General features: G+C 39.4%; 1 protein-coding gene across 1 annotated transcript in view; it reads left to right on the top strand.

The window, feature by feature from the left end:
• Cenpi (centromere protein I) overlaps positions 1 to 12,706 on the top strand; it is a 54,744-nt gene that overhangs the window by 20,250 nt on the left and 21,788 nt on the right. The window contains 2 exon segments of the mRNA XM_051178834.1: positions 441 to 535; positions 7,840 to 7,975. Coding sequence (XP_051034791.1) covers positions 441 to 535; positions 7,840 to 7,975 — 231 coding nt within the window.

Raw genomic sequence — 12,706 nt, 5'->3', positions numbered from 1 at the left:
TGATTTTGTTTCTGAGATAGAGTCTTATGTAGCCCAGGCTGGCATCAAATTTGATATGTAGATAACACCAGTTTTGAATTCCTTATCTCCCTAATTCTACTTCCTAAGTGCCAGCATTATAGATTTGTGCCATCATGCATGGCCAAGGGTGATGGTTTATTTGATGATGTAATATGTAGTATAAAGGAGTGTGATTTAGAGAAAACTCTGTTGCTGGGTTAAGCTGGAAGTCTTGTTGAGGTATGTTTCTTCTAGAAAAAAATGGTAACATAAATCTGTGTATTCATCTGTTCTTTGTAGACTGTACATATTAGAATAGCAACTATTTGAGTTCTAAGTGGGATATGGCCATCTCCAGGGTCTCTTCCATTTCTAGCCTCTGTTAGGTCTAAATACTGTTTGCTTTGGATGATTTTGTTTTGTTTTGTTTCCCCCCTCAGTGTAGTGTTCTACAAAGTCTGAAAGAACTACTGCAGAATTGGCTATTGTGGCTTTCTATGGATGCCCAAGAGCAATGGGTGACAAACAGTCCTCAGTAAGTTATCCTGTGGTGTTCCAAAGAGATGATCTATATAAAAATGTTTGCATATGGAATCTAGTATTATGGCATGAGACTTAATTTTTTCATGTAAACAGTAGAACTTTTCTGGAAATGTTTTATTCTTCACATTTCATTCCCACAATCCTGAAAGAAAAGTAAGTTTTCCAAGTTACTATTTAGATAAACCAAAAAAAAAAAAAAAACCCTTTTAATGACTTGGCACTAGGTAATATAGCAAAAAGGGCTGGAAAGCTGAAATTACAATGCAGCTTTTGACTTCCATTTACTTTAATTCACGTTATATAATACCTTTTTTTTTATATGTTGAGGCTATTTTAATGGTGGGTTTTGTTCATGGGATGTATTTTGGTTACATGCATTTATCTTGGCTTTGGAGTTAAAAATTAATTCAAATTTCCATTAAATACATGCTTTACCCTCAAAGTGAAAGACTATATTTCAAGGAACTGCATAATCAGGTTATTTTGATTCTTTTGTCTGTTTGGATTCTCTTTTATCCTGTCAGCCACATGATTCTTTAGTGCTTTAGAAAGTTTATATTATAGACTGTTGTAAGCATAATCAAAAGCAGAGATACGAGAGACCATCGCGGAAGAGGGGTGGAAAGACTGTAAGAGTTAGAGGTCTGGGTGGACTGGAATTAGCAGTGTCTTCTGAACATGATAGAATCACTGCACTCATGAATTCATAGCAGCCATGGTTGCTTGCATAAGAGCAAGCCAGTCAATATGCTCACATGGTGCCTCCACCCCTGAGTAGCTAAGGACAGTACAGCTACTTTAAGAGTATGGCCCTGGTAGGCTGACCATGCCCCAGTGAATGACCCTACTTCCAGAAGTATATGGATAGCACAAATTGGAGTTGATGGCTTATTAAATTAAGCGGTGGGGCTGGAGTGATGGCTCAGTGGTTTAGAGCACTGGCTGCTCTTCCAGAGGTCCTGAGTTCAATTTCCAGCAACCACATGGTGGCTCACAACCATCCATAATGAGATCTGATGTCCATTTGTAGCGTGCAGGTATACAAGCAGAGAAGTCATAAATAAAATATAAATGAATGAAAAAATTTAAAAGGAAGGTATAAGGTTGAGGGGCAAAGGGATATAGGAGTTAAGGTGAGATGGTGAATATGTTCAAAATACATTGTATAAAATTCCCAAGGAATGAATAAACACTTTTAAAATTATAAATAGATAATAAGTTCCAAAGATAGAAATACACACATACGTGCATGCGTGCGCGCGCGCGCGCGCGCGCACACACACACACACACACACACACACACACACACACACACACTGTTACAAACCCCTAGTATATTACTTTTCTTGTTACAACAACAAAAAACCTAACAATAGCAACTTAAGGAAGGAAGGGTTTTTGTTGTTGTTGTTGTTGTTTGTTTTGCTTTGTTTTGGGCTCACAGTGGAGTATGTAGTCCTTCATGGCTGGGAAGGCGTGGTTTCTGGAGCATGAGGCAGCTGGTCATAGTTTGTCTGTATTCAGGAAACAGAGAACAAGGAATTCTTGTGCTCAGGACCCCAACCATAAATGCCATCTACATTTAGGGTGAGCCTTCCTGCACCTCAGTTAAGCTAATCTAGAAAATCTCTCACAGACATATCTAGAGGTTTGTTTCTATGCAGACTCTGGATCCTATCAAGCTAAGCATCAAGATTAACCACACTATACTTCTTTACCAATCATCCAGTTTCAACATTTATCAACTCAATTTATTGGCTTTTCTTTTTAAGAACTTTCATTTTTTAATAAGTGTGTGAGTATGCATGTATATATATATATATGAGTCTAGGTGCCCTTGGAGGCCAAAGGTGTTGGATACCCTAGAGCTGAAGTTTACTGATGATTTTGAACCACCCACTGGGAACCAAATTTAGGATTCCTGGAAGAACAGTGCATTTTCTTAACTGCTGAACCATTTCTCTAGCTCCAAACTGCCTTTCACTATTTACTTTTCTCCTTAAATTATTATTTTTTTTAGATTATCCTTTAGTGAAACCCAGATACCATGTCAGCTGTTAAAATGCCGCTGTTATGATACCTAAAGTTAACAGCATTAAAATTTTGTAATATCTATTATTAATCTCTGTGTTTATGTATGTATGCCCATGTGTACACATGCATGCCACAGTGTGTGAGGGAGTGTCAGAGGGCAATGTGTGGAGTTGATTTACTCCTTCCACTGTACATGGGTTCTGAGGATTGAATTCAGATTGTTAGGCATACATGATAAATGCTTTATACTTTTAGCCATCTCTCCAACCCAACATATATCATTTTCATTTTATTTTACTTTATTTTATTTTATTTTTTGAGACAGGGTCTCATGTATCCCAAGTGGCCCTCAAACTTATTGTGTAGCTGAGTCTGGCTTTGAACTATTGATCTCTCTAAAGTGCCTTCTAAGTGCTAGGATTATAGGGGTAGACCACTGTATTTAGTTTGTGTGCTGTTAAGAATCAGTTCCAGTGCTTATTCATGCTGGGGAAGCATTGTACCAACTGAGCTACATACCCAACTCTCCCAAATTGTAAATTTAACCAAAGTCCAAACTTTTAGCTCAGCTTTGTTTTCCTTTTTATCCTTAGAGTGAGTTATAGTTTAGGTAGGAGATTAGAGAGTTATACGTAGGGTAGCCTGGAAAAATTGTTTTTTAATTTTTCCTATTCATTATTATAGTATTTCTCTATATGCTTATGACCACTTTTAGAACCAAATGGAACATGGAACATTAGTGGGTAGTGAAGACATCTGTTTTTAAAGATAGTGTCTTACAGTGTAGCCTTGGCTGGCCTGGTACACGCTTTGTAGATGAGACTGGCCTCAAACTCACAGAGGTCTGCCTGCCTCTGCCTCCTTAGTGCTGGGATTAAAGGCGTGCACCACCATGATTGTCTAGTGAAGAAATCTTATAAAGCTTTAATTCTCAAAGAAGTATATAGTAATGTCAGTACCACTTGGGAACTTCTCAGACATTGAAAGTGTTAGGCCCTGCTCTTGATCTACTGAGTTTATCCCTTCAGGTGAGTCAGTAATTTGTTTTGATGCTCCTACAATTCTAGTACAATCTTTAGTTAATGAACCACTATTGTAAAAAAAAAAAATACTACTAGAAAAGGGTGTTTGTTTGTTTAACCTTTGGCCAACTCACAGTGTATCTCAGACACCCTTGAAATAAATACCTTACAATTTCTGTAGTGTCCTTCTACAAACTCTCCTTCTCTTTTTTCTTTTGTGTGATAGTGGGAATGAAACACAGGCCTCATATATGCTAAGCAGGTGTTCTATCACTGAGCTAAATCCTTTGCTCAGATCTTTTCCATAATTTTAGGGAGACCATCTAAAAAGGAACAGTGCTTTTTAAGCCCCTTTAAGCAGATAAATAGGCATACCATTTGGAATTAAATAGTATTGTCTGTGTGCCAGTGCTTAGCAGGTGCTTGAGTATAGGTCTTACAATTTGAGTTCAAATCAAAGATCCCACAAGATTGCGTGAGAGAATAGACTTCTAAGTATTTTCTTCTGACCTCACATGTGCATTGTGACCTGTATGCCTGTGCATACGTGTATGCACAACAATTAATAAAACAAATACGCAAAAGTTCAATATAGCTTATACGTTTTCAGTAATTCATTTTGGAAAAATTAGTATAATGTTGTATTTCTATTATATGACAATTTGCCATGTAAGTGACTAGAAGAAAGTAAACTGAAGTGATAGATCGTAAGAGGACAAGGGTAGAAGACCATCTCACTATCATTTCCAGGGACATTTCTGGCTGTGACAATGATTTAAAAGAAGGGTGTTGTTATCATTTAAGAGGTGGCATCTGGGAATGCTGAATGTACTGCAGGGAGTGGAGGTAGGCATATAAGGTTCTTTGAACTATGGATTGTTTTCTTTAGAATGTCATTGATTTACAAAGAAACACTCACCAAGAAGTCTGTTCTGGGGCTGAAGGTGTGATTCAGTGGCAGGGTGCTTGCCTAACATACAATAGTACGTCCAGCTCAACATTAAAAAGAAAAGGTTGCTGAGAGCAGTCATTATCATTTGCAATTATTTGTGACACATTTGTGAAATCCTGCCAAGGCTCTTATATTTTTGGTTGTGAGGCTAGCCTTTAAAGGCTGAGCCATCTCTCCAGCCCATCCTGCCAAGTCTCCAGTACACTATTTCAGTTTTGCAAGTAAACAGTGTGGTTTGTTAAATGGTCTCTAATATTTCCTTGCTTCTGTCATTGAACCATCATGGTAGTGAATATTTGAGAGTCATCATCTCTTAAACCCTGAAACTGTATATTATCACAGACTGTACATTATTAGACATTATTCATTTTTCAACGCAGAACTGTTGTTAACTACCTACATAGATAGGAGGGTAAAACTATGAGTTCAAATTTATAGATCTTTTCTGAATCTTTAACTGTGGATTGAAAGATAAGTGAGATAAATGGATGTCTTGAACTACTCACTTTATATATTGTGTCATTTAAAGGGATTATATTATTGATTTAGAAGAGAATACAATCCAGATTTTATATGTGTATGGGTGTTTTACTTGCATTTATGTCTATGTAGAACATGGTTACCAAAAGAGGGTATCATATCCTTCAGGAGATACAGATAGTTGTGAGTTACCATGTTGCTGCTGCTGGGAATTGAACTCTGTGTCCTCTGCAAGAGCAACAAGTAGTCTTAACTGCTGGGCAATCTCTCCAAACCCTGCATATGGTTTTAACTAGAAGATTGAAATATGCTGACATTCTGCTAATTCAGTTTTCAGATTAGATTGAGTTCTGGTGAAAATACCTTACTGAGGAATAGGCAGAACCAGATATTGATTCCTACACTATGGGTTTCAGTGTGCTGTCATGTTACTGATGCATAGAAAATGACCCTTAGCATCATTTTTCTACTTATCATTTTGTTCATTTTTAATTTTTCTGAATATTTTGTGTCACTTTGTCATGAACTCCGTTTCTCTGAATTGTTATTGAACACTCATTACTAATGATTTTTGTTTATTTTTCAGTAAGGGATTTACATAATTGAGGAGTGTTAGAATTCAGTACTAATCAATTACTAGAGACAAATATATTGACTGCAATTGTTTTTCAGTATTGTAACATTATCCTGAATTTGTTTAATCCTTTTCCTTTTCTTCTCAAATTTACTAATAGAATCTGATTGCTGAAAATGTTCTATGAGTTGATACTTTTTTACATTTGTTTTGATTTTTGTTTGTTTGTTGTTTTGTTTTGTTTTTTGAGGCAAGATTTCTTTATATAATAGCCCTGGCTGTCCAGGCACTCACTCTGTTGACCAGGCTGTCCTCAAACTTACAGAAATCTGCCTGCCTCTGCCTCCTAACCGCCAGGACACCACATGGGCTGTCTATGAGGTCTGTTGTTGTTGTTGCTGTTGCTGTTTTCGAGACAGGGTTTCTCTGTGTAGTTTTGGAACCTGTTCTGGAACTCTCTCGGTAGACCAGGGTGGCCTCAAACTCAGAGATCCACTTGCTTCTGCCTCCCAAGTTCTGGGATTAAAGGTGTGTACCACCACCACCTGGCTCTATGATTTTATCTTAATGGTTCATAGAAGACAAGATTGCTGAGTTCAAGGCTATGTAGTAGTAAGTTCCAGGACAGTCAGAGCTACATGGTAATATGGGCCCTATCTCAAAAAATAAAAAATAAAAATAAAAGACTAAGAGTAATCACTGTGCTTTTTAATTTATTTTTATTTTTTATTCTTCTCTCATCCTGACTGCAGTTATTCCTCCCTCTACTCCTCCCAGTCCCTTCCTACATGCCCCTTTTCATCCAAATCAACTCCTCCTAAAAGAGAACAGGCCTCCTAGGGATATCCACTGAACATGGCCTAACAAGATACAATGCGGTTGGGCACAAACCCTCATATCATAGCTGGATGTGACAACCCAGTTGAATGAAGTAAGAGTCCCAGGCACAGGCAAAAGAGTTAGACACCCCTCCCACTCCCATTGTTGGGAGTCCCACAAGAACTTCCAGCTATACAACCATAAGGTATATGAGACGACCTAGTTCAGACCCATATAGGATCTGTGTTTGTTGCTTCAGTTTCTGTGGGCCTTATTCTCATGGTTTTCTAGTCTCATCCTATCATCCTTCCTCTTCTGCAGGATTCCCCTGTCTTCACCTAGTGTTTGGATGTGGGTCTCTGCATTTGCTCCCATTGGTTGCTGGATAACACCCCTCTCATGACAATTGGGCTAGACAGCAATCCACAAGTATACCAGAATATTATTAGGAATCATTTCCATTTTTTGCAGTCATGTTTGTTCTATCCTGGGTCTCTGGGCTTTCTGGCCTCTGGTTCTTGGCCATCCAGGCAGTATCTGGCATGGGCTCCTTCTTGTGTCACAGGCCTCAAGTTGGACCAGTGATGGGTTGGACATGCCCTCAAGATCTATGCCACTACAGCCCCAGTATATCTTACAGGCAGGACAGATGGTAGGTTGCAGGTTTTGTGGCTGGGTTGATGCCCCAATCCTGTTCTTAGTAGGAGCCTTTCCTGGTTATAGCAGGGGGCCAGTTCGGGCTCCATATCCCCCATTAGTTGGAGATTTCACTACTAGATTACAGGGCATTTCCACTGCACTAGGTTTCTATGTCACCCCAAATGTCCCCCAATTCCAGGTGCCTCTTCCAGTATTCTCTGCCTCTCCCCTAGATTCCTCCTGTTCCCATCCCCATACAAACCCAGTTAACCCACAAAGTCTGCTCTATTTCCCTCTGTCAGGAAAATCCATGTATGCCCCCTTGAGCCATCCTTATTACTTAGCTTCTGTGGGTCTGTGGATTGTAGCGTGATTATCCTTTACTTAACAGCTAATGAACACTTAGAAGTGAGTGCATACCATGTGTATCTTTCTGGGTCTGGGTTACCTCACTCTGGATAATACTTTTATTTCTGTCCATTTGCCTTTGAATTTCATCATGCCATTATTTTTAATATCTGAGTAATACTCCATTGTGTATGAATCACATTTTCTTTGGTTAAGGGACATCTATGTTGATGGACTAACCTGATGGACTAACCACAATACTATGGTTAATCACTGCTTTTATTTTTAAAAAGAAAGTGAATTGTACATTGGAGAACTGATAGATTTTTAATTCCGTATCTACTTATTGCTTTGTATTACCAACCTTTACCTTGGAAACTGAACACTTTTGCTGGTGTGTATCTGAGTATTGTAATTTCTTATTACAGGGAGACAACTTTGGGTGGATCCATGAACTCTGTGTTTCAATTGATTGACTATGTAGGCTGGCTGTCCATGATTGCGATACGCTTGGAGAACAATAGTACATTATTGTTGCACTTTATTTTGGACTTCTATGAGAAGGTAGTATACAAGTCAAAACCACAAATTTATGATAGGCAGTCACTTTATTGGCCTATGATTTAAATTTCAAGTATAATTGTGAAGGTGAGTTATGATTTTACTAGGTAGTTAAAATAACCATGTTTTGAAATTAATAGTTTATTTTCAACTGAGTAACTGACTTACTTTTTTATTTAATTTATTATTTTACACATCGATCCCAGTTCCCGATCCCTCCTTCCCTCCCTCCGTTTTACCCTCTCTGCCCCCTCACATGCACCCTGACCACCCTCCCCTCCCATCCCCTCACCCCAATTCCACATGTAGGGCAATGCCATCCAGGTGGGGTCATGTAGATCTGACAGGTCATTTGAAGTAGGGACTAGGACTTCTCTCCTGTCTCTAGGTTAAGGCAGTTATCCCTCCATGGGGGATGTGTTCGCAAGGTCCTTTTGTGCACCAAGAATACATCCCGGTTCCACTGTCTGAGGTCCCTTAGACTGCCCATTCCTTCTGGCTGAGACCCATATTCAGGGGAGCCTGAGTCAGTAGTCCCATGCTGGCTTCCCAGCTATCAGTCTGGGGGCCCCTCAGCTCCTCCTTGTTCATGTCAGATGTCTCTATGTGTTTCTGCAACCTGGTCTTGTCCTCTCCATCTGAATCTGGGTTCTAGCTCGACTCAGTGTTTAGGTATGGGTGTTTGCTTCTGTTTCCAAGAGGTATTAGATGAGTGCTCCATGGATAAGTTAGTTGTTGATCTCACTATCCGGGAAGGGCATTTATGGTAGCCTTTCCGAAGATGCTCAATTTTGCATCCCTCTTTTGTGTTCTCTCTCTCTCCCCCCCCCTCTCCCTCCCTCCCTCCCTTCCTCCCTTCCTCCCTCCCTCCCTCCCTCCCTCCTGTCTTCTATTCCTACCCTGACTCAATCTTCCTGGTCGTAGGTGTTTCCCTCTCTTCCCTTCTCTTTCTCCTACTTCTCTCTCCATTCATTGCCCCCCCCCATTTCAAACCCTATGCTCTGGGGGACTTGTCCCTTCCCCCTTCTGTGAGGGACTTTATGTGAATCTCTTAGAATACACCTTGTTTCCTAGTTTCTCTAGTGGTGTGAATTATAGGCTGGTGATCCTTTGCTGTAGGTCTAAAATCCATATATGAGCGAGTACATACCATGTGCCTCTTTTTGTGACAGGGTTACCACATTCAGGATGGTTTATTCAAGTTCCATCCACTTGCCTGTGAATTTCACGATTCCATTATTTTTTTCTGCTGAGTAGTATTCAATTGTGTAGATGTGCCACATCTTCTTTATCCATTCTTCAATTGAGGGGCATCTAGGTGGCTTTCAGGTTCTTGCTATTACAAATAATGCTGCTATGAATATAGTTGAACAGATGTCTTTGTTGCATGGATGTGGATCATTTTGTATATGCCTAAGAGGGGGACTGCCGAGTCCTGTGGTAAACTCCCATTTTCCTGAGGAACCGCCATACTGATTTCTAAAATGGCTGTAAGAGTTTGCACTCCCACAAGCAGTGGAGGAGTGTTCCCCTTTCTCCACATCCTCTCCAGTATGAGTTGTCATTGGTGTTTCTAATTTTAGCCATTATGGCAGGAGTAAGATGGTATCTTAAAGTTGTTTTGATTTGCATTTCCCTGATAGCTAAGGATGCTGAGCATGTTCTTTTTTTTTATGCATATAGAGTATTTTTTATTTAATTTTATATAACAAAGTCCAATTAAATGAAAACAAACATTTATACACAATATTTGGGAATTTGGGCGTCGTTCTTTCCAAACTACTTCCTGCTGGTAAGGGGCGCTGTCTTGGGGGATTCGAAGAAGATTCAGATATCCTAGCTGTAGTCTGTAGGGCTGTTTTGTCCAGCTGTTTGGAATGTAGGATCAGCTTGTACTCTGTTTCAGGCGGTCTGGTGTGATCAAACCACATTAGTCTGGAAGGAATCCACATCTTTTCATTTTCTGTGGAAACAAAAATAGAAATCCTTTTCCCCAGTAACTTGTTCTTCAACTTAAATTTTGGAGTCAAAGCGTTTTTTTTTTTTTTTTTATTATTTTACATGTCGATCCCAGTTCCCTCTCCCTCCCTCCCTCCCTCCCCCCAAGCCCTCCCTCCCTCCTTCCCTCCCTTTTGCCCTCTCTACCCTCTCCCATGTACTCTAAACACCCTCCCCCCCCCAACCCCCCACCACAATACAATATGTAGGGGAATGCCATCCAGTTGGGGTCATGTAGATCTGACAGGTCCTGTGAAGTAGGGACTAGGGCTTCTCTCCTATCTCTAGAATAAGGCAGTTATCCCTCCATGGGGGATATGTTTGCAAAGTCCTTTTGTGCACCAGGGATACATCCTGGCTCCACTGTCTGAGGTCTCTTAGACTGGCTGAGCATGTTCTTAAGTGTCTTTCAGCCTTTTTGATTTCCTGTATTGAGAATTCTTTCTTCAGTTCTGTACCCCATTTTTTTAATAGGGTTGTTTGGTGTTTTGTTGACTAGGTTTTTGAGTTCTTTCTATATTTTGCAGATCAGCCCTTTGTCATATGTAGGATTGGTGAAAATCTTTTCCCAGTCTGTGGGCTGCTGTTTGGTCTTATCAACTGTGTCCTTTGCCTTACAGATGCTTCTAAGTTTGAAGAGGTTCCATTTATTAACTGTTGCTCTCAGTGTCTGTGTCCCTGGAGTTATGTTAAGGAAGCGGTCTCCTATACCAATTTGTTCAAGGGTACCTCCTACTTTCTCTTCTAAGAGGTTCAGTGGGGCTGGATTTATGTTGAGGTCTTTGATCCATTTGGACTTGAGTTTTGTACATGGCAACAGACATGGGGCTATCTGCAGTCTTCTTCTCACCATCACCCAATTGTGCCAGCACCATTTGTTGAAGATGCTGTCTTCGCCCCATTGTATGATTTTAGCTGTTTTGTCGAAAATCAGGTGTTCATAGGTGTGTGGCTTAATATCAGGATTTTCAATTCGATTCCATTGGTCTTCCTGTCTATTTTTGTGCCAATACTAGGCTGTTTTCAGAACTATAGCTCTGTAGTAGAGCTTCAAGTCAGGAATGGTGATGCCTACTGAAGTTCTTTTATTGTATAGGGTTGTTTTGGCTATCCTGGGTGTTTTGTTTTTCCATATAAAGTTGATTATTATCCTTTCAAGGTCAGTGAAGAATTGTGGTGGGATTTTAATGGGGATTGCATTGAATCTGTAGATCGCTTTTGGCAAGATTGCCATTTTTACTATGTTTATCCTACCTATCCAAGAGCATGGGAGATCTTTCCATTTTCTGGTATCTTCTTTAATTTCTTTCTTTAGAGCCACAAAGTTCTTATTATATAGGTCTTTTACTTGTTTGGTAAGTGTTACACCAAGATACTTTATGTTGATTTCTTTCTCTGTCTCTTTGTCATCTGAAAAAAATAGGGCTACTGATTTTTTTGAGTTTATCTTGTATCCTGCTAGTTTGCTGAAGGTGTTTATCAGCTGTAGGAGTTCCCTGGTAGAGTTTATTGGGTCGCTTATGTAAACTATCATATCATCTGCAAATAGAGACAGTTTGACTTCTTCCTTTCCAATTTGGATCCCCTTGATCTCCTTTTGTTGTCTTATAGCTTTAGCAAGAACTTCAAGTTCGATATTGAAGAGGTATGTAGAGAGAGGGCAGCCTTGTCTTGTTCCTGATTTTAGAGGAATTGGCTTAAGTTTCTCTCCATTCAGTTTGATGTTGGCAGTTGGTTTGCTGTATATTGCTCTTATTATGTTTAGGTATGTTCCTGTTATCCCTGATCTCTCCAAGACCTTCATCATGAAAGGGTGTTGAATTTTGTCGAAGGCTTTTTCAGCATCTGGGGAGATGATCATATGATTTTTCTTTTTCAGTTTGTTTATATGGTGGATCCCGTTGATAGGATTTCATATGCCAAACCATCCCTGTGGTGGATGATTTCACTGATGTATTATTGAATTCGGTTTGCCAGTATTTTATTGAGTATTTTTGCATCGATGTTCATCAGGGATATTGGTCTGTAGTTTTCTTTCTTAGTTGTGTCTTTGTGATGCTAGGGTACCAACATTACTGGTTGGAAGGCTTTCGATGACTGCTTCTATTTCATTGCGGGTTATAGGTCTATTTAAGTTGTTTGTCTGTTCTTGATTTAATTTTGGTGATAGTTATCCAGAAACTTGTCCATTTCCTTTGAATTTTCAATTTTTGTGGAATGCAGAAATTCAAAGTATGACCTGAAAATTGTCTGGATTTCCTATCTGTCTGTTGTTATGTTCCCCTTTTCTTTTCTGATTTTGTTTATTTGCATGTTCTCTCTCTGCTTTTTCATTAATTTGGATAAAGGTTTGTCTATCTTGTTGATTTTCTCAAAAAACCAACTCTTTGTTGCATTGATTTTTTTTTTGTATTGTTTTCCTGGTTTCTATTTTGTTGATTTCAGCCCTCAAGTTGATTATTTCCTGGCTTCTACTCCTAAGGGGTGAATTCGCTTCTCTCTGTTCTAAGGTTTTCAGTTGGGCTGTTAATTCTCTTATGTGACTATCCTCTGTTTTCTTCATATGGGCACTTAGTGCAATGAACTTCCCTCGTAGCACTGCTTTCAAGGTGTCCCATAAGTTTGGGTATGTTGTGTCCTCATTCTAGTTGAATATTAGAAAGTCCTTAATTTCTTTCTTTATTTCTTCTTTGACCCAGGTGTGGTGCAATTGCACATTGTTCAGTTTCCATGAGT

The sequence above is a fragment of the Phodopus roborovskii genome, unplaced genomic scaffold (assembly GCF_943737965.1).
Source record: "Phodopus roborovskii unplaced genomic scaffold, PHOROB, whole genome shotgun sequence".
NCBI classification, from domain to species: Eukaryota; Metazoa; Chordata; class Mammalia; order Rodentia; family Cricetidae; genus Phodopus; species Phodopus roborovskii.
The sequence above is the reverse complement of the archived record's forward strand: the minus strand, read 5'-3'. Positions and strand labels throughout refer to the sequence as shown.